Source organism: Alligator sinensis, unplaced genomic scaffold (assembly GCF_000455745.1).
Source record: "Alligator sinensis unplaced genomic scaffold, ASM45574v1 scaffold13_1, whole genome shotgun sequence".
NCBI lineage: Eukaryota > Metazoa > Chordata > Crocodylia > Alligatoridae > Alligator > Alligator sinensis.
Genome location: NW_005841909.1, coordinates 1,287,306 through 1,311,731, shown reverse-complemented (window position 1 = coordinate 1,311,731; position 24,426 = coordinate 1,287,306). Strand labels below are relative to the sequence as shown.

Below are 24,426 nucleotides of genomic sequence, written 5' to 3'. Positions count from 1 at the left end.
CGCGGGCCGCCCCCGGGCCCCGCCCCCGCGGGGCGCGAGCCGGGCCCGTCTGTGTGCACGCGGGCTGTGGCCGGCAGCCTGGGCACACGGGGCCGGAGAAAAACCGCGGGGGGGAGTAGTACGCTCGAGCTAGAATCAGTCACGGAGGTGTAATGGTTGATTGAAAAGATTATTTACTTACACCGGAGATGGTCGCGGTGCAGGCTGGACAGTTTCCAGGTACAGCTCCGCTTCAGTCCTCGTTGGAGGACTCTAAAACTCGGTTCCCAGGATCCTCGGAGTGGTTCAGACTCCGTGGTTTCGATAACTGGGTTCCTTCGATCAGTGACGGGGAGAGGCTAGAGGCCGTCGGTGAGTGGTGCCCCGGAGTTTGCTAGGCTCCGGGGGTTCGGCAATTGGAGCCTCTATCGCCTTCTTAAGAAAGACGCGCTGGGTTCGAACGGACCCACAGCGCTTAGAGATCCGTCTCTCCATCTCTCTCTCCGTCTCTCTCTCCAACTTGGGCGGAAACCACCCAAGCCTTTTGTACGGCTAGCAAGCCAATAGCTAGCCGCCACGTGTGCCTAAATTAAGGCCGGCCAATAATGTGGCTCAAATCTTAATACAAATGGCAGGAACTCCTTTGCAACGTGCATCACTATAATGCAAGAGAAATGCACAATGCAAAGAAGGCTACAAAACGGCGGGAAACACTTTTCTGCACGCGGGTTCTCTATAACAAGAGAACACTCCGTCGTGCAAAAGAGCTGCAATTCGGCGGGAACATAATTTAGCGGTGCCGAAGCACACACAATCAAAAAATCCACAACTTTGGGTTGTGACAGGAGGAAGGGGATGGGAAACAGGGGTTGGAAAATCCTAGTTGCAAAAGTTAGAGAGCAAGTATTGCCAGCATAGTGGTAGATCTCAACTCTAGCTAATAAATTTGGATAGTTAATAATTTTCTTAATCGGAAAAGAAGTATCATAAGAAAGTTTCTACTTTTCATAGATTTCATAGACATTAGGGCTGGAAGGGACCTCGGGAGATCAGAGAGTCCAGCCCCCTGCCCCAAGGTCAGGAAGTCATCTGGGGTCAAAGGATCCCAGTAATAGAAGTGTCCAAATGCTTCTTAAAGGAGTCCAGGGTAGGTGCTTGCACCACCTCTGGAGGGAACCTATTCCAGGCCTTGAGGGCTCGGACAGTAAATAAGTTTTTCCTTATGTCCAGCCTAAAACGGTCTTGGAGGAGTTTGTGACCATTCGACCTTGTCATCCCTTGGGCTGGGCTGGTGAACAGGCGTTCCCCCAGATCCTGATGCACCCCCCTTATATACTTATAGGCAGCCACCAGGTCTCCCCTGAGCCTGCACTTTTCCAAGCTGAAGAGTCCCGTAGCTCTCAGCCTCTCATCATAAGGCCTATCCTCCTGCCCTCTGATCATGAGCGTGGCTCTCCTCTGCGCTCTCTCAAGCTTCTCCATATCCTTCCTGAATTGTGTAGCCCAGAACTGAATGCAATACTCCAGCTGCAGCCTCACCTAGGCCAAGTACAGCAGGAGGATGACATTCTGAGGTTTACTTGAGGAGCATCTATGGATGCAAGCCAGAGTTTGGTTTGCTTTACCAGCTGCGACATTGCATTGGTGGCTCATGTTCATCTTGTGGTCAGTCATGACCCCCAAGTCCCTTTCGGCCTTAGTGCTGGCGAGTGTAGCACTGCCTAGCCTAAAAGCATGCTGAGAGGGTTTTCACCCCCCCTCCCCCAAGGTGGAGTACCTTACATTTGTTGGTATTGAAAGTCATCAGGTTTGTATCTGCCCACTTTTTCAACCTATCTACGTCAGCCTGAATCACCAGGCTATCCTCCGGTGTGGATACTCTACCCCAAAGTTTGGTGTCATCGGCAAACTTGGCCAGTCCACTTCTGACACCTGTACCCACGTTGTTGATAAAGACATTGAAGAGAACGGGTCCAAGGACGGAGCCTTGGGGGGACACCACTGGTCACGGAGCACCGTGATGATTTGCTTCCATCAACCACCGCTCTCTGAGTCTGGCCTTTTGCTTTGGTTTAAAGCCAAACCTGTAAAACTCAGGCTATTTTAAAAGGTTGCTTTCCAACCAGAGATAAAAAGATTCATGTAGATTCAAACAAGATTGGACCCACCTATCCCCTTTTTGATGGGATGACAATAATGCCTACAGTAATCTGCCCTTTACCTGTTCAAGTCCCACTTGTTGAATGTGTCACAAACCATTAGTAGAATAGCTTGTGATATTCAGGTGATCCCGCACCTCCCATTTTCAGTTGCCAATAGTGCTAGTGCTAGCCGACTACTTTCAAACATCCCAGCACCAGTCATCATCATCTTGACCTTTTGACTGCATAGCTAACTGGATCTGGCAACACAGAGAATGAAAGAAAAAAGTTCATTTCACAATTCAATGGTATTTGACCATAAAAGAAATTAAAAGGACTCCTGCTGAATTTTATAAACTATATTGTAGACAAAAAAATACAAAATTCAGAGTAAACATGAAAAAGTTATGTTTCAGTAATACAAAAATGTGGATCAAGGCCTTGACATTTCAACAAAACTGCATTATGGCACCAGCTCCATTCTACTGAAGAAGCACACATTGGGTTTATTACAAACATTATGAAATGGCTTGTAAGTGCAATGGTCCTAGCTTATATTCTTGTTCAAAAACAGCTCTCCTTAGTGTGAATTCAATAGAGCTCTACAAAAACAGACCAAACTCATATGGAACTCAAATCTTACAGCAAAATATGTAACTATAAGTAGTCTTATTTGTTCCATTTGTTCAAAATGGCTTTATCCACTTGATAAGCCAGAACTGTGTATTTTGGTTCAGAAACGCTCTTACATTTGCTGTATGCATGACCATACAAACTCACACATTCCTTCTAGTCTTCTGACAAGCTGTATTAAGATGCCTTCCTGAAACCCTTTAGAATAGGATAGATGTTTTCAAATGCCTCATAGATTTCAGAACGTTCTTTAGCACCTATAAAACATTTGGACAAATGTAAATATTTTTAAGAATAAGATTTAGGATAGCACGCACAAGACTGCATTCAGTTACTATTAAGTCACATCCATTGAAATCCAATAAAAATCAGTATCAAGACATCCAACAGCTTATAAAACCACCTCCCTGGGGTGGGGGGGAAACCTCTCAAGGCTTTTTTTTTTTTTAAAGGAGAAACTTGAGCAGCAAGCTTCTTCCTGTGACACCAACATCACCAGAGATTGGAACAAGAATAGGACTGGAAAGAATTTCTCGTTCATTTTTTGCACCATTCTCATTTTGAAAAAGAAAGACTGGTTGGTACTAATCTTTCATTTTGGATTCTTACATGAACATGCTAAAACATATTTACAGATGCAGATGCCTTTAATAGACTACTGGGTGAAAGTCCAAAGGGAAGTCATAACATTTTCTGGCAGTGTTTCTATTGTTGTCTCTTATAAGAGAGAGACAAAGTTTAACTCACTAATTTTTACATCCAAATTTAATCAAATATCCCATTTTTACATTACATGTAGGACTGAAGTATTAGGCAGCAATTAGTGCTCAGCTTTCTTACGAACAATTCATGCAAATTAGGTTTAGAAAGCTGCACAGACTAATTAAGGTAGTTCTGCACTGTTGGTAAGTTAATGGGAAATTACATTTGAAAAAGCAGAGGGGGAGAGGGAATTTTTGCATTCACTCAGAATCTTGAAGACTGATCTGTAATATTTCCCAATTCTAGAACACTTTTCACTCCAACCCATATCAGAACTTTAGGATTTTTCCTCTTGTTTCTACCATCATATATATGAATTCATGTTGCAGTCTTTAACCCAACGACTTTTCCCACATACAACTTTTTTATGGAAAACCACACACTAACCAGCCACAGGTAGCCAAGGACATTCCTCATCAGCTTGGAGGTATAACTAGGAACTATTAGGACTGAATAACTAGCATTTCAGTGAACCTCTAGCCAAACTAAAAGGCATTTAATAGATGTACTTCCGAGCTGGCTCCTTTTTAAAAAGTTTTCCTAGCCAATGAGATACATAACAGCGACCACACTCCCTGGGCCCTGCTCGGGCATTCAGTTGTGATATTCAAGCTACCAGAGAATTCTTCTGGATTAGGGGAAAGGATCATAGGAGCTCAGGAAGTCCTTTTTTCCTATTACAGTAGGGGTCCAGTTTCCAACTAGGGCTTACCTGAGCCCTTATAGGCCTGCTGCATGAGTTTTGTTTTTTTGTTTTTTGGGGTTTTTGTTGTTGTTGTTGGTTTGGGGGGGGGGGTTTGGGGGGGAAGGGTTGTTTTTGCTAATTGTGTCTTCAGAATATTTTGGATTTCATCAGTGGAGTGGAGCTAGCCAGCATGACCTCACAGGACCTACAAAGGAGGGGGTTGGAGGAGAACATATTAACATATTTAAGCTTTTTATCCTGAATACCTCCTTGGTCCAATTCATGTAACTCGTTCATGGATTTGTTAATTTTTTAAGGTCCTTCTAAGGGCAGCTCATTTTTGTTTGTTTCTGAAGCACGTCTGAAGCCCTTTTGTTAAGTTGGACCAGATGACCTCTGAAGGTGCCATCCAGTCCTACCTTTTCATGATTCTGTAAAAGAGGTCTTATATCTGACGGGAATACAATTTAGAGTTTTATTCGATGTACAAAAGGAGAATTTGCCTAACACAGTACGTACTGCAGAATGAATGTTCTGGAGTGCTCATCCAGGAATATTAATATTTACCTACAAGCCTTGAATTCAAGGCTTATCCATCATACGTATTGATTAAACACAGGACTTGCTTAAGGTCAGGTGTACTACAGAACAGAACCGAACCAAGATAAAGACAGATTACATTTTAGTGCACTTCTGCTCCCTCCCACCCAAAGCCACACAAATACTATACTGCATTGCAGTGGTAAAATAGTTTTCTAATCAAGAAGGGGAAGAAACTAATTTCTATGAGAATTTTGCATCTTTTCCAATGTAATGGACTCAGTTATCAAGACAGATCTTAACAGTATGCTGAAAGGTGATACCTTGGTCACAAGTCAGGGATTGCTTTGCTTCAGGAACTCAAGATGCTCGTTGAGTGGAATTTTTTTTGAGAAATTATCTGAACTTCTATGAAGCCTTTTAGTAATGTATTGTCTTATAGCTGTTATTCATATTTCACTAAAAGGATACTCCATGCTTTTTACTGGCAAAAACTGTTTGTGCTATAAGTGTTAGCTTCTAACTAATAGAAGACAAAATTTTTCTTCATACACATGTTACTGCTGTATGAAGGGAGATTACTTACCAGTCAATACAACTTTTCCAGAAACAAAGATAAGCAACACAATCCTTGGTTTGACCATTCTGTAAATAAGCCCAGGAAATAGTTCTGGTTCATAACTGTTAAAGAAAAAGGAAAAATGGGTAGGAACACCACTTTGTTTTATTTTTGCTAGCTGTAATAAAGCCATAAAGTGAATAACTGTCCCCCTCACTGATCCTCCCCTCCGAGGTATAGGCTGGTTAGTACGTTAGTTAGTTAAGCACATTCAGAAGAAGCTGTCTCATCTAGGAGCCAATACATTGAGATACTTGTTTGCTATTTTCATGTCCTGAGAACCTGTACATTTCTACTGGAGACCTGTAAACTTCTGTCCCCACTGGAATTGTGGCTGTTCAGTATCCTAAGAGGCGGGCCACTCAGTTCGAGAGTCTACAGTTACACTCTTGGATTTGTGGGAACTGGCATTGCACTAATATTGGACCAGGATAGACTGAGGCCAGCAAGAGAGGCTGTTAGGCCCCCTCTACACATAGCACTTCAGGCCTGATTAAGCAGTTATTCATGACTTAAATTATTCACCTGGCCACATGTTCAATCAATTAATAGCATGAAAAAAAAGAGGAACAAGGTACAGAGTTATTCCACAAAATGTATAACAACTTCGTAGCCAACTCCTCTCATGCCATTAATTGAACAAGTGGCCAGGGACCACCCTGTGTCTGGGAGCCTTGTCAGCCAATCCAAGCTCCCAGCTGACACGGCTCTCAGCCACGGGGTATCCCTCCCCATGGGATTGGGCTCCAACTGCACTGGCAATAAGGCACGGTGGGCTCTAATGCGCGATCTAACAATCACGCCTCCTGCCATGCATGTGTGGCACAAGTGGGGTATCGTGCATTAGATCCCATTATGCCTTAACCTGCACATGCAGAGGAGCCCTTAGAAACACTTCTTTCAAATATAACAGGTAGAGAAATAGACTAAGAGACTCACAGTATCTAGTCACCAAGGCAAGGTGGTGTCAGGTTATCCAGTGTCATTAAGTGAAGGAGTGATCAGCTTAACACTAGAGACGCATATTCAAACCACTTACAGTGCACAGAAGTCTTCATCCCTTTCCAAACTTCTTATAATCTAGTGACTTACCTTGCATTAATGCATTTTAGCACACCAAGTCTGGTCTCCCAGTGATGAGGGTACACATTCACTTTAAACAATCTAGACAAAATATGGATCATACCATAAGAGGCGTCCAGGCTTCAATTCTGTGTTTTTTACCAATGGGAAGTGCTTTTGTCTAAGTTTTTCTCAGCTACAGTTCGGCTTCCATCAGAGGCATAGCAGGGCTGCTCCAAGCCCACAGCAGTGGCACTAGGGCAGCAATGGCTGCTATGCAGGTAATGGTACAGCCAGCAGCAGCATGTGTGTGCACATGCATGCACGTCCCAGTTAAGTTATTTGCTTCCAGTATCTTCGTGGATACATAATTCCATTGCACCTGATGCTTTAAAGCTTATAGTCCTGGCTGCTGGAGCTGTGACATACGCCAAGCATTAAGTTAACTTATAAAGAGTTTGTTCAACTGAATTATTATTATTTTTTAATTAGAGGAATTATTCCCAATGAAAACTAGAAGTATTTTCCCAAATCCTGATGTTCCACATAACAGCAGATACTGCCAACATGAGATCAATCCATTGTCACCCTAGAAAGTACTGCCCAGATTTCACGAACACCCTGCAGCACATCAGAATTCTCTGTACACAGCATAAATTCAGCAGTATCAGACGTATTCCTTCCGTATGACTGCGTCATCAGTAACTGTTACAAGAAGCAATTGTCTAAAAGCAAGATGAAGGAAATAAGCCATTTATGTTTACAGATTACTTCCTTGTCCTTCATTTTAACCAGAGGTAATGCACATCAGAAAAGCAGGTCAGAGTCCATATAACAATTTGAAATAATAGAAGCAGCCATAAATGTAGGTTAGCACATATTCTCCTTTCAATGAGAGAATTGCAAAGCATAACTTCTCTCCCTAGAGGGAGTCAGGAGAGCAGTTTTGACTAGCCAGCCACCAATGTACTAAGCTACCTGTAGACGAAACAAGTAGTTACTATATCCAGAGTTGTAAATGTATCCACTAACATCAATAGTGGCGCTGTGCAAAACTGCTACAGAAAACCTTTTGACTTTTGTCACGTTATATAAAAAAGAAAAAAATTCAGGAAAGGTTAGTTAACAGCAATTACTTAAAAATATGTACTGCCAAAGTATTGCGGTCTAGTATGTAAGTTGGATTCTAGATGCTCCAAAGATACAGATTGCTGTAGCTAGGTCCTGTACATCAAGGTTATGCTATGACACACCTGACTGGAAAGAAGGCATCAGCACCTCACTAGTATAGTATCCTAATCCCTTGTGTCATTTTAGATGCCAATTCCTTAGGCGCCCCCAGGGGTTACAAGAAATAATGGCCACAAGCTAGCAGAGAGCAGATTTAGACTGGACATTAGGAAGAACTTCTTCACAGTTCGAGTGGCCAAGGTCTGGAACAGGCTCCCAAGGGAGGTGGTGCTCTCCCCTACCCTGGGGGTCTTCAAGAGGAGGTTAGATGAGTATCTAGCTGGGGTCATCTAGACCCAGCACTCTTTCCTGCCTATGCAGGGGGTCGGACTCGATGATCTATTGAGGTCCCTTCCGACCCTAACATCTATGAATCTATGAAAAGTTATTTACAAGTGATATCTCTCTAAACCATGGGAGCAGTACCTCTTCCCAACTATTACTACCTCTCCCTTAAAGTGTAGAATCACTGGGTTGGAAGGGAGCTCATGGATTATCTAGTCCAACTCCCCGCACAAATGTTATCACAACTCTTTTTGAAAATGGCCAATGAAGGAAACTCCACAGCTTTCCTGTGCTGCATGTTCTACTGTCCTGACAGTAAGGAAGTTTTTCTGAGATTTAACCTAAATTTGCTTTGTTGTGAAGAGTTCTTCTCCTGTATTTCTATAAAAGCCTTTCAAATATTTGAAAACTGCCCATACGCTCCCCTCAACTCTAAATATCTCCTTTTCTCCAAATTGAAAGTACTTAGTTCTGTCAATACTGCCTGTATTCCAGTCATCTTCATTGCTTGCCTCTGAGTCCTATCTCATTTCTCTACATCTTTTTTAAATTATAGAGCCCAGAACTGCACACAATAGTTCACTTGAGGCCTAACCAATACAGAGGAGAAGGACATTATCACCTCCTACACATTACGTTCAATATGCTTGCCAAATTGCAGTTGCCTTAAAAAAACAACTGCATCACAGACTTGACATGAGTCACCAATGATTCATTAACCCACCCCAATCCTTCTCAGCAATGCTACTGGTTAGGCAGTTATACTCTCCATTCTGTATGTCTGCATTTGCTTTTTCTTCCCTCAGCATAGCACTCTACATTTGTCTGGAATAAAATTCATTCCTCAGTCTAGTACCCAGTTCCCCAATCAATCAAGAGTTTTTCGATCTCTGATCTTATCTTCTAAAGCATTTGCAAGCCCTCTCAGCTTTGTTTCATGAGTAACCTTGGTCAGGAACCCCTTTCTTTTTGCATTCAAATGATATAATAAAACCTGCTGGACCAAATAAAGTGCATTATCCTTTTTTAATGTCCGATTCACGTGGTTGAGAAGACTACTTCAAATCATGCTGTCTCCCCGCCTAGAATGGTGGAACACCCTGGGACTTCCGACTCCCAGCTCAAATCCTTATTCTTTGCATAAGGAACCTACATACCTGCTGAATTGCTGGTGAGTTAGAACCAGTCCTTCCAGGCGGATTGGGAACCTCACATCACAACTGCCAACCATATTCTGTATTTTGAAGTCCAGGAACTTGGCAGGAAACCCAAGCTTCTGTACCACACGTGCATACTTCCTCGCTGCAAGTCGTGACTGCTCTTCACTGCAGGGAGCAGGGAGACAGGAGTAAGGAGCCAGGTGTACTGGAGTAAGCTATGTGGACTTCAGGAGGAAACTTTCGTTGGGTACATAAACCAGCATCCCCACCCGCTTTGTGCTGGAGGAGCAAAGGGGATCCAAGTAGCCATTTGGAAGGCTAATATTGGCATCTTAGTTGTTAGAGTTTGGAGGCTATTGCCAAAAAAAAAAGTGTTGGGGAAACACTGATAAAAGCAAGACCCAGCAGTTTTCATGAAAGAGGATTTGGGGCGTAAGCATTAGAGGAATGAACTTCAAGGAAAGTGGGGATCCCTGCTAGGGGCGCAACTCATCTAGAGTGAGACGCTTAGTAAAGAAGTTACTTCCTAGCTATGGCAGAGATGAGTGGAAAGTGGCATTAATGTACTGATTCCTGGAACTTCGCCATTTGTCTACTAAGCTGAGCTGAGCAAATATTATACTGAGCAACAGCTGCCTGTAGTTCAGTTGGTTGCAACTCCCGTTACACAAATAGCTAGATGTGTTCAGGAGCAGTGCCTCATCTCTTAGCATTTCAGGTGTTGACTTTTGTAGGTAGTTTAAAAAGGTGCGTCTCAAAATGTTGCCTGGTGCTCGAGTTAAATGTAGACATAGTTTTCCTTACCTTTTTGCTCCCGTGCAGACCATCTTCCCTGAACTGAATATAAGGGCAGTTGTTCTTGGTTCTCTGATTCTCATGATCACTGCAGCAAACCTCTAGTTTAAAAGTCAAACCATGTTACCTTGCGATGAAGGTATCAGGCTGAGTTCAGCTTTCACATTAGTGACAACTCTAAAAAGGGTTATTTAGAAATTTGCAGTACAGCTCTGACAAACTGCAAGCACAGGTGCTACTCACTCGTGCGTGCTTCATAACATACATTATTCACCTAGCAGTTTCTTATTCTCCATTTAAGTCTCTTTTCTGAAACAAGAACTATTTGTTACAAGCCTGCCAGCTATCACCTTCAATTTTTGTTTAAAATGTCATGAAAAGCTGCCTTTGAGCCTAAATTAGCAGCAGAATATATAAAATGTAGTTCTATAGTAGGGAAAAATAAAGGTATATGAAAGGTTTATTTGAGCTCAAAGGGAACTGTTTGGTGCACTTATTTAGATGTCTAGACATGGATTTAAAAGCCTGATTTCTCCAAGTTCCTAATTTTGGAAGTTTAGGCCAGAGAGCCATATAAAAACAGCTGTGCACTGTAGCAAGCTCAATCCATCATCTCATCAACCCATTTTCTATTCACCCAGTTGGTATTATTGGCCATTCTGCAGACACAGGTTTTTAACATTCCTCAGTGCCATGGTAAAAGGGTGTACAGTATTCTGCCCCTGGACTCAGAGAAGGGAGGGGTCCCATAACCCATGTACTTGTGTTCATAACCCCCTTGGGTTGATGCTCCATGACATAAGCCAGCACCATGACTTAGGACTGTACGCAGAATAGGATCTGGACCTCTAGATGTCCAAACCTTATAGGCTGCTTATGCAAGCTTCCCTGAGACTTACACGTCAAGGCAGAGAGGACAGCAATCCTATTTCACCCTGGGAAGATGCAGAGCTCCCCACTGGACAGATTTGCATGCCTCCAGACCCAACTCCAACTCACCCAGAGGAGAGATATCTGCTCAGACCAGCACATCTAAGTGGCAGTAGCATTTGTTTCAGAGCAGAGCAAGTATGACTCTGCACCTCAGCCAGGTGGGCATTCTTCTGGGAGGGAGGAAGCCATGGATTCAGGGTCCTACTCTTAATGCCACACATGTATTTTTTTTTCCAGTAGCTACCTATTGGTAAATGCATACATGACCTTAGGAGCAGAAGTCATGACTCCCTCACAGGCAAGTGCCCTCCTCACCACCAGGGATTCCGGCTTTCTCCAACTTAAAACATTTCAAATTTTTGGTTTAAAAAAAAGTAATCCCAAATCCACATTTTTCCATAATTAAAGTGAAACACCACTATATATAGACTGATATATTAGTCACGTTTCATTTAAAGCATAGAAAAATGTGGATTTGGAGTTGCTTATTTTTAAACAGAAACGGAATTTTAAAATCAGCGAAAACCAGGATCCCTGCTTATCACTAAACCAGAGTCTGTATCCAGTTTGTTTGCCTTTTTTTTGGCTATGATGTTCACATTCCTTTTTAAGCAGTGGGCCAACTTCAACAGGAAGGATAGACCAGAGTCTCAACCGGGGTGCCACAGGATGCCACACTGTTAGCATTGTGAATCATGGTTCACAATGCTAACAAGAGAAGCCCAGAGATTTCAAATAAGAATCCAGTGTGTTAAAAATATTCTGGTCTGCAGTGGGCTGAGTTCTTTGCAATAAAATAATTGCTGTATTAATTTTCCTATAATGAAGAGTGAAGGGTAAGAGTTTACATCTCCCAAGGAGTGCCTTAAGTCTAAAAAGTTTGAGGACCACAGGGATAGAAGAAAAGAAGAGGGCATAGCTTAGTAGTGAGGGCATTTTGCAGTGACCTGGGAGATGTTGTTCATAGCCTCCGAGACCAAGGTGGGCCTAAAACCCAGGCCTCCAATTTCCTGGGCAGGTGCCATGACCAACAGGCTATTGTGTAAAAGATGGGTGATCTCTTCCAAGCTGCATGTAGGTTCTCTGCATCAGTCACGCACTTTGCTTTTTCTCCAGCTAAATAAATGAAGACTTTCATGGAAGTTTATGCTCTTCCCAAACAGAACTGGGTCACAGCAGAGGTTAGGTGAAAGTTAAATATATAGGTGCATATTCTGGCTCCCTGCCAAATATGTGCAGCAGTACCAATTCAGTGGTTTTCAAGCTTCTTAAACTCAAGGAATCCTTTCATATCATTTCTGCCACAGAACCTCTACCCCCGATTCCACAGGCCTTATGAGCTGTGCAGAGCCAGGTGACCTGGTCTGGCAATGGCACTGCACCACAGATTCACAGAAGTTTAGGGCTTGAAGTGACCTTGTGAGATCATCAGGTCCAGCTCCCCTGCTCTGGGCAGAAAAGACTGCTGGGATCAAATACCTCCCCGCCCTCTCTATTATAGCTGGTCTCTTTGCAGAGCCCCTGATGACATACCTGCAGAACCCCAGGGTTCCCTAGAACAAAGTTTGAAAACCACTGCACTAGTGACCTTTTTAGGATTAAAATGGAAACATGAAGGAATCCAGGTAGAGTTCTTGTGGACACTGCCTAGGGTGGAATAAAATTGTACTCAAATGATTTGGAGGCCTAAGAGCCAGGGAAGCATCATTTAGACTTCTTTGGTGTGTAATAGATTTTGGGTCCATGTCTCCTTTGGTACAAAGAGGACTGAACCACACTCCAGTCTTAGCCAACACAGGAAGAAGCCACAGATAGCAAAGGCTGGTTTTGAACAGACACTTGATACAGTTTCTTGCTGTGGTCTTGGAGTTGCTCAAGACTTTTCCCCCACACCCAGCCAAAGACATTGGAGAAGAGATTCCAGTACATCTTTAAAAGGTTTGTGCAAGGGCTTTCTTCCACATTGACTCATTCCTCCAAAATATGTTAGGCTAAACAAGGCACTCATTCCAGGATCAATCATGGACATAGTAGAAACTTCACAGGGACCTCATTGACCTGGAAGCACCATCTCTAAAGTTTATTATGGAAGGAAACAGATCAGTTTTATTGTTACTGTAGTGATCAAGATGCAATGCTCCATATTCTGAAATTCAATTCACCTGTTTATTTAGCAACAGCTAGAAGACAAAGAAACCTTGCAGAGCACATAGGCTACCAGCTTGTCCTTTCAGGAGACTTGGGCAAGGAAGATAACACACCAAAAATTTTGTCTAGGAGCTTCAGTTTTCCCACCTCCCCACCACTTTCCTTCTACAGAATCTGGTACATCAATCATCTTTTCTTCCTGACCTGAAGTCTTCTACACGTACCCCATATCTTCCCTGCAGTTTTCCACAGTAGAAGCTACGTACCCAAGAACTTGGGCCTTGTTCCCTGTAGCTCTCCCACCCCACCTTGATCCCGAAGTTCCTTGCCCGCTAACCTCTCCCCATCTTTTCTCCTGATCTATTTGCTGGCTTTTCTAATCAGATGATCTGTCTCAGCAGAAAGCATCTGTCTGGTCACTTGGCAGGTTGTGCCCAGTTCTCTGTCCAGAGCAGGCCATCCATCCTACAACTAGACCACTCCAAGTGCTTTGCTGATACCCAGCAAGAGAGGAAAGAAAATAAAGAGGAGACAGACATGGTCGACCTTCAAAGAGATCCCAGTCTGCTAAAGGAAGTTTGAAATCAGGTTTTAATGAACCGAGCAACTGCTTTCAATTAAGAAACGATCGTATAACAAAATTAGAACATAAATGGCATCAAGTATTAAGCCCTACAAACTAGTTCTTTAATGCTTACCTTTGGATTATACTCTGCATTTCTGGCATGCAGAGCTATATTCTTCAAATCTAGCTTACAAGCCAAGTTTACAGTAGACACTATATTCCTGAGGAAACAAGGAAAAAAAAAAAAAAATCACTTCAGAGTTGTGTGTAAGCTAATGCAGAGCAAAACCGTCTATGAAAAATGCTATTAACTACCAACATAGCCTACAGCCATGGCTCATTTAACAAACGTTTTCCTTTCCTAGCCATTTAATTACTACTTGAATACTAAGCTACATATGGTGGAGTTCATGGCAATCAGTAAAGTGGCCTAATGTTAAAAGCTATTAAAGATTAGAAAAGGAAAATTAAAAAAAAAAGGTACTAAACTGCTGCATCTACTGAATATATTCAACTATGTTTTGCCCTTCAGTGATAAAGCAGTCAAGATTCTTTTAAGTATTTAACCCATTTTAAAGATAGTAACTCTATAACACTTCTTTAGCTATAGCATTCTCCAGGTAGAAAGGAAGAGACCGCATTCTCTGCCAAGAGCCTCTCCAGTCAAAGTGAGGTAGGGAAGAACAACAGCCTGGCTTCTGCCGAGGCCACTATTCTCCGTTTCTGTTGGTGAACCCACTCCTTCCCTTCCCAGTCTCAGGGTCATGGAGAGGGGCTGTTTCTGCTCCCTGCAGGCTTTAGAGCATTTTGACATTCCCCAAGAAATCCACAGATGCTATTTTGTGCAGAGACGACTGGCTCTCTCCCCTAGAAAATGTGCTTTCACCTGTGAAAGCCTGAATCACACTTGATCTATTTCTATTTCTGTAATCAGTGGATTTTACCCCTTTACCTATTCTGTACTAAGTTTTTAAAAAATCTCTCACCACCATAATACAAGTGTTACTAGCACTATGATTAATGTGTCACAGGCTGTTTTTTTTTCCTTCCCTTCTCATCCTCTTCCCAGGGGAAGCACATATACTAGCAGTCCATTTCGGTAGGCTTTTAGAGGCTTTGACAGGCTTTTCCATTCAGTGTATTTACATAGGCACAAGCAAACCCACATGTTGCTATATTGGAGAAGTCAAAAATCAAAGAGATATGCCTTGCACTATAAATGCAAGGCAGAAGGCTTGTAGCAATTTTGGTTCCTGGGAAATGTATTCCACAGCATTCATGGCACAGGTCTGTCCTCACATAAAAATTTCACACAGACCTAAGTGTACTTACTGTAACTGAGGAACAATGCCAGAGCTTTCTGAGACAGGGGTCATTGGGGTCATAGGAGTCATGGGTGTCAAGGGGGGATAGACACCAGAAGTGTCAGGCGATGGCTGGGTTACATTGGTGCAGCCCACTTGTGGCAGATTGCTCTCATCCACGACAATGCCACTATCTTGCTCTTCTGCTGGTAACACATTTTTATCTTCCTTTGTTTCATGACCATCCTCAGAAAAAGTTTGTTCTTCATTTTCTTGGTTAATATCATCTGGGAGAAAGCCGAGATCCACAGAAGAAAAATCTGTAGAAAGCTCTTTGGACTGGTTAAGATGAGAACTGAACAACGCATCTTCAACTGAATGAATCGGTAGATCCGTGTCATAAGGGCTCATGGGAGCAAATAGCTGAGGACAAGTTGATGAAAGGTCATCCTTAAAATTTAAGGAGAGAAAAATAATTGTAGCATGTTTAAGACGACAAAATCCCATTTACTTCAATTCAAAGATCGAAGAGAAAACGCATTTCTCAGTTAATGCAGGAAAATTCAATATGACATTTCCCCTCACCACTCCATAGTAGCAAAGAATACTTTCAAGTTAAGATATAGAAGCATGTCAGAAGTATTCCTATAGGCTCACAATTCACTGACCTCTATTCCCGTGACTTTCACCCAGCTCAGTGTATGAAGTCCAGAGAATAGGGTTTTGGAAAATAGGTTTCATCACCACGTTAGCCCTTTTCAGCCACCTCAAAGCAAGGCAGAAAAGGCATTTGTTTCAGTTTTTCCAATAATCCAATGATTTTAAAGAGACCGCAAAACACCTTTCAAAATTGGGGCCATACAGGTCCCTAACACAGCTCCTCCGATTCGAACTTAAGAAAATATTGAAGAGACTTCTCGCTTCCTGAGTTAGATCACCCAGGCCTGATGTTAACCACTGCAGGAGACAGGGAAATGAAGTCTTGCTTCTGTCAGGATCATCTCTTCTGTAAAATACATGAGTTATGTAAATACATAACTGTGCTCCCTGAACGCACAATGGCTAAAGAAGGTTTTTATTAAGTACCATCTTTCTACAGTGCAACAGCTACAGGAACTTGTGGCTTTACGCTGAGGACATGAGCCAAAGGTATAGGAAAGACTCATTGAATGCAGCTAGGTCTTTGTTTAGGGGGCTGAACAAATCCAGGAGTTTGACACAAACTACTGAATGAGCATCCAAACAGTACCATAAACGGTAAGTGAACCTATACAGGACCCTCCACCCCCCTCAGAAGAAACCGACAACAGAGGTCAAGCACAATCCTAATAACGCAAGTTAATTTTTTGCAATATTTGAGCTACTGAATAACAATAGCTCAACTTAGTTTGTGCAATCACATCATATAAAGCGCTCAGCTTCTGGTGCAAATCATTAACTCCTCGGAGATTGCAGAATATGCATACATTGCTAGCCAATGACAGGGTAGTTTAGCTAGAAGTTTGGAATCTGATCACTGTATAATTCTGTAGTAATTTGGTTTCCACTGGACACCAAAATGAGTGTTGGCACCATCTCGGGTGACGCCAGCTTTACTGTGCATATAAAACCTTTTCAGTTTACTGAACTGTGAGAACATGTTAAGTCCAGTAGATGGCAGGGGTGACCTTTTCACTGATCAATGGGAAGTACTCCCATGTTATCCTCCAATTATGCCAAATATGTTGAAAGACTAGCTATCAGCAGTCTCAAGAAGCACCTGACTAGAGAGTTTCAATTAGTGTTGAGCATAAACCAGACCTCAGGCTGAGCAACAGGAGCTGCAGACACCCAGCTCTTTGGAAAGTCAGGCCAAGGTGCATCAAGGCCAGACACACAGAAAAATGAACCTATTTGTCCTCCCATAATGCTGCTCTCACTACAGACTAGCCAAAAGGACAAGACATATTAAGGCCTTTATTAATACATTACAAAAAGTTAAACCCGTTTTTTTGTTTAAAAGAGCGTCCAAAGTGAGACTTCCTTTTTTCCCCCAAGCCACAGAAAATGTTGGCGCTGGGGAGCAAATAGCATTTGGTAAGTCTTGACCAGCTTTGATCGTGATTAGGCACATTACTGTCTAGGAATCTAGCTTCAATTGTTTTCCTCTCAACAGCTGACAACAGAATTCATAACAGGGCTGGCTTTGGTTCACAAACCCTGATGCTTCAAGATGCACCAGCACGTCTAGCTACTAAGTGCCAGGAAGAAGCCTTCTGTAGGGACAGGCTATTAAACACCATGCACCATCCTTTGAAACATCTGGTACCAGTAATGGATCAATGGTCTATCTAGTACAGCTCTAAGTGGCAGAACTTATGTTCAGAATCATATTTAGGCTCCTTAAGAGTCAAAGTAATCAGACTTCAGAATTTCAGTCATTTTGGGCATGTCTGGAAATTTTATTTCTAGCAAGGGAGAGAGAAAAATTATCAGTTTCCCTTTATTAGCTTGGCAGACGGTAGCTAGTCGCAGAAACAGTTAGTTGCATGCTCCTTGGAAGTATCAAAATGCACCTCTTTCCAGAACAAAATACACTGTACCTAAAATCAAAACAATAACTTAGACAAAGTGTATAACATTTTGTCTAGTGTTGAAAATTGTCTAGCTTTACGTATCACACAATCCAGTATAGACATTACAAAAGTCCCTCTTCACTCCAAAACAGAACCTCGAAAGCACCAAGGAATAAATACCAATGGTACGCCCATACACACCATTTTCATGGACTCTGTTAGCATAAAATATTTGAAAGCCATAGGCAGGCATTTACTTATGCCAAACACGCTAAAAAATTATCCTAAGGCCACCTTCATTTGAAATCCACACACTGCTTCAGATTAGTTGTGGGGAGGGGAGAAGTGGCTTTTCCAAGATCTCCTGTGTATAGAGCAGACACTGAAGAAGCCTCAAAAATAGTACAATACTGCCCAAAAAGGAGCATGAGTTAGTGCAATTAAGTCTAGGTAGAAGTCTCCAAAAACCCACAGAACTAGTTCCACTACTTAGCAAGCATTTGTTGCATGACTAATTATTCACTTTTGGAGAAACACCTCTGAAATGACAGCAATTCCTCTTTAGTTGCTTCCCAACACAGGTCGGACACAATATTAGCACCAGAAGCAGTAGTAGCAGGCAGCATCTGTCTGTCTCAGAAGACAACAGAATTATGTCAAGTGAGACACGAGTATAGTCAAGGAGGTAGACAAATCTACACCCAATCCACCCTAGTGGGACAAGGAAGCTCCAGAAACTAAAGATCACAGCATTCTCTGATCTCAGCTTGTCCTCTGGATCTACCCAAATGCTTGCTCACATGTAGTTCATTAATACCCAGCTACTGAGTGGGGAGTGGTGGAAGAAACATGCTAAATATTAGGTACAATACACTTTCCTTTCCTGCAGAGGGCACTGGAAATACTCCAGTACTGTATAAAAGTGCATTGAGCAGAGTAAGAGAGCATCACACAGATAAAGGAGAGAGAGGTAGTGGAGAATGAACAGTTTAAAGGCACAAATGAGAGAGAGAGAGAGAGAGAGAGAGAGAATTTGATGGTGGAAGAGATGGGGTGTGAAGCAAGAGAAAGAGCAAGAGTTTTCAAAAAACAAGTATGAGAAAAAGAACAGAAGTGCCGGAAGAGGGTTTCATAGTTGGTAGGGTCGGAAGGGACCCGAGTAGATCATCAAGTCCAACCCCCTGCCATGGCAGGAAAGAGTACTGGGGTCAAATGACTACAGCAAGGGTTAAAAAATAGGGAGTAACCAGGTAGGGAGGAAGCTTCATGTTCAGATCTCACTCCCTAATACTTCAAGGGAAAAAAAAACAAAAAACAACTTACATGTTATAAAAAGTTGGCTTGGAGGGGGAAAAGGACGACATACTGAAAGGGCATGGGAAAGGGGAAAGGAAGAGAGACCAGACAAACTTTGTACCAAGGTAGCTGCCAAGTGCTTTTCTCTAAGCTAGCAGATGTCATTGATGATGGTGCCTACCATCAACTCCATGGTTCTGGAGAACCGCCTGATCCTGTTCCCTCCCCCAAAGAAACACACATACCCTTTCAGAGATAGAAAGACATATTTTCCATTGGGAGTATAATTGGATAGCCTCCAAGTATGGCATCAATGTAGCAGAGGTGATACGGACCCAAGGTAGGGCTGGTGTCTGGTTGGCCACCCTGCTTTAATGCAAGTGCCATTGTGAGTGTCTCACTTGTACTGAAGAAGCACTCAAGGGTCAAAAAAATAATTAAAGCTCTACTCCATTGCGATAGGCACTGTTCAGACAGAGCTGATCCATGCATCACAAGACTAACAGCATTAGCTACCCTGTTCTCACCCCCCTGCTTCCCCACCCATAACAATTTATAAGTGGTCACTTCTCCCATTCATTAACCTACCGGTTTCAAGGGCATAATAGCCCAGTGCAGATACAGAAATCCAGCCTGTCTGAATCAAAGTGCAAGACAGGACCAGATCCAGACAAACCACAATGAATTTGTAAGAAATAAGAGGTACAAACACCACCACAAAATGCACGACAGGGCCTGGCTGTTGCAGGTCCTAACCAGTTAGGATCTTCTCCCTCTCCGGCTAGCCCCTCACATTATCAGTGGCATTTACCATTCTCCTTTTAGGCCTGAGGTTCAGTCCTCTCTCCAATTACTGCATGGACTATTCAAATAGGACAAGACCAAAAGCATTTGTTAGAGGGGGAACTGGCAGGTCAGAGGGGAAGGAAAGGCGTTAAGGGCTGATGAAGAACAGTGAGAACATGGTGTTCAGTTTTTTTAGTAATGATTGAAAATGTCCCCACTTTTTCCCCCCTGTAACCATGCCCCCCCACCTCCTCTAGGTAATGAACTGGTAGAGAAAAAAAAAGGATTTAGTTCTTGAGAGCAGCTTTCTGAACCCAGATCAGGCTGCATCATGAGAACCAGGGCCAGATTAACACATAGGCAAAGTGGGCACATGCCTAGGGCCCTGAGCTGAAGCAGGGGGTCTGGGTCCTTCCCTCCAAAGCATTAGCACAAATGGCCCCCTCCACTTCCCTTCCCTTCTCCTCCGCCAGCCTCACCACAGTGGTGACTGCTTCCTAGCAGTGGCTCTGAGCCCCGCTCCCCATGGGCAGCAGTGCCAGCAAGGGGGGGGTCTCAGCCTCCTAGGGCCCACTGAAGAGTTAATCCAGCCCTGATAAGAACATAAGAACTGCCAACAACTGGGTCAGACCACAGGTCTGTCTTGCCCAGTCTCCTGTGTCACATGGGCAGAGTGCAGAGGCTGAAAGGAGAGACTTGGCTCTGATCAGGGGTCCCGTCCCCCTTCCACTTGCAGCCTCCAGCATTTCAGACCTAGGAAGCTCCGACTCAGCAGCCACGCCTCGCATCGCCAGGCTCAATAGCTACTGATGCCCCTTTTTTCCAAGCAGATGCTCAAAGCAGGGGCAGCACTGATATTCCTTCCTGCTGCACAGCCTGGAACGGGGTCTTTCTAAACACTTTGGGAGCTTTCCCAAGAGCTTTCTACCCATCTAACCCCACCAGGAAAGTGACACCAGGCCCCACAAGGCCATCAGCCTGCTGTAATCTGCAGCGGGGTTAGAGCCCTGGTATTAAGGACGCCACCTGCCCCTGAGCCCAGTCTCCCACTTGAGCCAGTGGGGCTGGAAGAGCATTAGCTCTTGCAGGGAGATTGCCATCAGGCAGGCTGGACCAGATCTCATGAGCTGTCTTTCTTTGTCCAAGGTGACTGCAGCTCAGGGAGGAGATGAGGACTGACGGCTGCCTGGCCTGCGTGGATTAGCAGCAGCATTGCTGTTGGGGTGTGGGGATAAGCCATGCAAGGAATGTACAGGGGCAGATGGGGATGGGCAGGGGCAGAAACCTGGTACCACTGGGAGCCCCCTGGGTACACTGGGGCCTGGCAGGGACACCAGTACAGGCTGAGGAGAGAGGGGCATGAAGCCAGAGGGGATTCAGGACTCTCAGGGGTCAAGGCCCCAGCCCCTGCCACAGTGCTGGACCCTGCTGTGGCCCCATAGGGGAGAGAGGGGCTGGTAGGGACACTAGTGCAGGCTAAGGACAAAAGGGGCATGAAGACCGGGGGGGGGGGAATTCAGGACCCCCCCAGGGGTTAAGCCCCCCTTACCCCTGCTCCTACACCAAGAGCCTGCTGCAACCCCTCAGGGCTCACCTGGCTTGTGCACTCATCCAGGTAGCTTTCCAGTGAGGCCTCCCCATCCATGAGCCCTGGAGCTGGGTCTACTCAGGGGCAAAAGACTTCACGTCCTGCTGAGCAGCCAAGCAAACCAGGCAGTACTGGAGCATGCCAGGGACTGCAGACAGGGAGCAGTGCTGAGCACCCACCCCCACCTGGGACTCATCATGTTAAGAAGCCCTCACCCCACCAAGCTGCAGCTGCTGTGAGGGAGGGAGGGAGCAGAGAGTTTAAACTTTTCTCCTTTAACCAGGAACCTGGGCTGCTCCCAGCAGCATCAAAGCCTCCTGCCCCACTATGGGCATCATCACCTCTACCCTGTGGATGGCACTGTGGGGACTAGACTTGCTTCTAGGCCCTGCTTCCTCTTCCTCTCTGCTCCCAGCAATCCCTTCTTGGCTGCCTAGGAGTATCCCAGCAGCTGGAGAAATACATCAGGAGTGAGCTGCAAGAAGTGCAGCTGCCTCCTCAGGGATTTAGGCAATAGGGAGCCCAAGGCGGGGAAGATGTTGATTCACAAACCTTCCCAGCTAAATAAACAGTGAGGAAAAGGGCTAGCAGGCTGAGTCCCTTGCTAAGCTGGACTTGTAAATCCTTGGTTGGGCATCAGAGACAGCATCCTTCTCAGCTGGCCCAAATTTGGGTCTGATCTTTGCCTTTCAGCTCTCATTAAAAGAGCAGGTGTCAACAGAAAGCCATTTTGAATCCAATGCACTTGGGGCATCCAGGCCACTATCCTCTCCTAAGGGTTTCTTCATTTACTAATTTTTTTTGTAGCCAATATTGTAAAGTTAAAATTGTAACTCTAAAAGGAAGGCAGAGTTTTCTTAGCTGGTGCTGAAAGGGGGCTGAAAACAAGTACTTTTTACACAGAGCAAAGCATCTACAAGTAGCTATGACCTCTTGCAAGGTAATAAGCTGCTCAAAGATATAAAACTTATCTACAGGCCAGCTAGGAAATCTTTTGTGCAGGTGGGGCTAAGGCAAACAAGTACAATTAACCTGGCGTACCTAATTGGTCATAATTAACCATCCCTCCCAGGCTCAGGAAGTTAATTAAACAGAACAATTTATTCTAATATAGTGCTGATGAATGGCTTTGCAGGTTTGCTCCTCAGTGCTCAGTGAAAGTGTCAAGTGCAGCATGTTTTGCAGGCTTGTGAAGTCTGTGTCTGTTAGATAGCTGGTTACAAGCAGCCCTCATTTTGAGGACAGCAGTGACTTGTGCTACAGAGCAATCTCGTGTTCTCAAAGAAAGACTTTAGTCTTCACTGTTGTTGAACACAAAGGCACTCCATAAATATTTTGGGCTTTATTTCGGCCTTAGGGGGACTTAAATTGGATCTCAGAATAATGTTCATAATGCACATGGGCTCACTGAGCATCTGAGAGAAGACCTGAGACTTAATGGACAGTTAATGTGGTTTCAAGAGCTAAATTGGAACTGGGATCTGCAGACAGTTCGATAGGTTGCAGTTTTTTCTATTCAGCTTGTCTCATGTCTGAGGTCAGTTTAATGTCAGTGGATGCAAGGAGTCCCTGATTCCATCAGGTTCCTTTGCTGGATTTAAAAGTCATTAAAATGCTATCAAAAAGGTCACTGATGGCAGGGCTGGATTAAGGCAGACATGGGTCCTATATATTCCTCAGATGGCTGAGTTTTTGGTGGGTGGTGACCTGTGTCTTCCATGCAGGAACTATCTGCTGGATGTCTTGCCATGCTGCTTCAGGCAGGCTAGATCCTTCCCAACCTCTGAACCACATTCCCTGTCTTTGGACAGGCTGGGGCTCTTGAAGAGTTGATCCTCCTTCATCCATCTAAGCAGGAAACTGCTACGATGTACCTATCTCTCCCAGTCCTTTACTGGAGTGTTGCCTGACTGGCAAAGCAGTTAATTTCAGAGTTACCCTTCCATTATCACGTTTGGGGCAGTTCACTTTGGCTGTATAAATGCTGTTATTTCAGGGTATTTACAGATGCAAGCAGATGTTGCTATATTGGTTATATGAAGTCAGATGTTCAAGGTTGTTGATACGACCATGAGATTTGAAACCTTTCTTTTATGAGAGCTTGGATAATTCCATTATAATCTCGCTGGAAGAACTGAAACCCGAGTTGTGTCTATTCAGTAATATGGTTTGAGTACACACACACACACACACGCATATATATATATATATATATATAAAAACTGTCATTACTCACTCAGTTGTATGTTGGTCATATTAAGTAACAACAATCCAAACTAAGGACCTCACCAATTATTTTGGTTACTTAAAAAAAAATTTTTTTTCCCCCTGGTTCGGTAGAAAGGAACACTTCACGCTTCTGCTTATCAAGGCTATCTAGGCTTCTTTAGTTAAACTACAGAGATTGAAAACTGAAAGAAACATGACAGTTTTCAACCTAAATGAAATGGCTTTGATACTAAAAAAAGTAGACTTGAATAATGAAAGCCGCTGTAAGAGGATATTACAATGCCCTTTTTCATGAATTCTAGCCACCGATTAGAACAGCTGTTTGCCAGTTCTTCCCCAACAGCAGCGCACTCTGATGCTGAATTATATGTATTTACTGGTTTTCTAACATTATGTCCTGATAATTAAAAGATTTATACACCTACTTAACTTGTATGCATAATCCTAATAAAAAATGATTAGAGATTATGTGAGGAAAAGTTAGAAGAACTGAAATTATTTCACCTGAAGAACAGAAGACCCACAATGGTCTTCAAAAGCGGAAAAAGAGCTGTTATAAACGGGATGCTGATCAGTTTGTCTCTATGAAGGGAAGAATGCAAAGTAATAACCTTCCAGTCCTTTTCTGTGGTTTTATGGTACAGCTGTGCACTTGAGTAAAGGTAAGCACTTCCTTACTGCCTTGATCTTGTAAAGTCTTATGTACGTGCTTACCTTTAAATTGATTTTAGTAGCACCACGTGTGCATTAAGTCAATCATGTATATTTGCTGCATCAGGCCGTGAGTGTTCACAGGGCTTTAGCTTCACTTTGCACACGGGATGACTGCTTCTGAATTAATTTTCTCCTCTGACAGAAAAAACTCTCAGCATGGAAGATAAGGCGAGCAATCTTTTAAATCCAGCCTTTTTTTTTTTTTTTAAAGCAAACAAGTGTAACCTCCTCTAAATCCTCCCCAAACAATTAAACAAAGTGGGGCACATTTGGCCCCAAGAGAATTGACTCTACCCATTTAATTTCAAGGGCTTAAGCTGTAGACTCCGCATCCCAAACTGATTGTTCCCCAAATACTCGGGGACACTGCACAGAAACTGTTCATAACTCAGCTGGCACAATTAACAATGTGTGCCT

General features: G+C 43.6%; 1 protein-coding gene across 3 annotated transcripts; it reads right to left on the bottom strand.

The window, feature by feature from the left end:
• Positions 1-2,563: 2,563 nt before the first annotated feature.
• On the bottom strand, positions 2,564-21,274 carry TBPL2 (TATA-box binding protein like 2). Of its 3 annotated transcripts, none has more exons than XM_006018655.3 (7): positions 21,073-21,274; positions 14,870-15,291; positions 13,671-13,758; positions 9,901-9,992; positions 9,094-9,261; positions 5,327-5,421; positions 2,564-3,010 (listed from the first exon to the last, which is right to left on the bottom strand). In XM_006018655.3, exons 1-7 carry the CDS (start codon positions 21,121-21,123, stop codon positions 2,931-2,933), a joined length of 996 nt encoding a protein of 331 aa, XP_006018717.1. In that variant the 5' UTR covers positions 21,124-21,274; the 3' UTR covers positions 2,564-2,930. The 3 variants fall into 3 exon arrangements, with proteins under 3 accessions (XP_006018717.1, XP_006018719.1, XP_025053730.1); XM_006018657.3 differs by lacking the exon at positions 21,073-21,274 and adding an exon at positions 19,281-19,338; XM_025197945.1 differs by lacking the exon at positions 21,073-21,274 and adding an exon at positions 15,510-15,646.
• Between the last annotated feature and the right edge of the window lie 3,152 nt (positions 21,275-24,426).

Coding starts and splice junctions, on each gene's coding strand:
- TBPL2 (XM_006018655.3), bottom strand. CDS start 21,123: ATGGATGGGGAGGCCTCACTGGAAAGCTACCTGGATGAGTGCACAAGC. Junction 13,759..14,869: donor GGCATTGTTCCTCAGTTACA/GTAAGTACACTT, acceptor TTGTTTCCTCAG/GAATATAGTGTCTACTGTAA. Junction 3,011..5,326: donor TGGAAAAGTTGTATTGACTG/GTAAGTAATCTC, acceptor AATGTTTTATAG/GTGCTAAAGAACGTTCTGAA.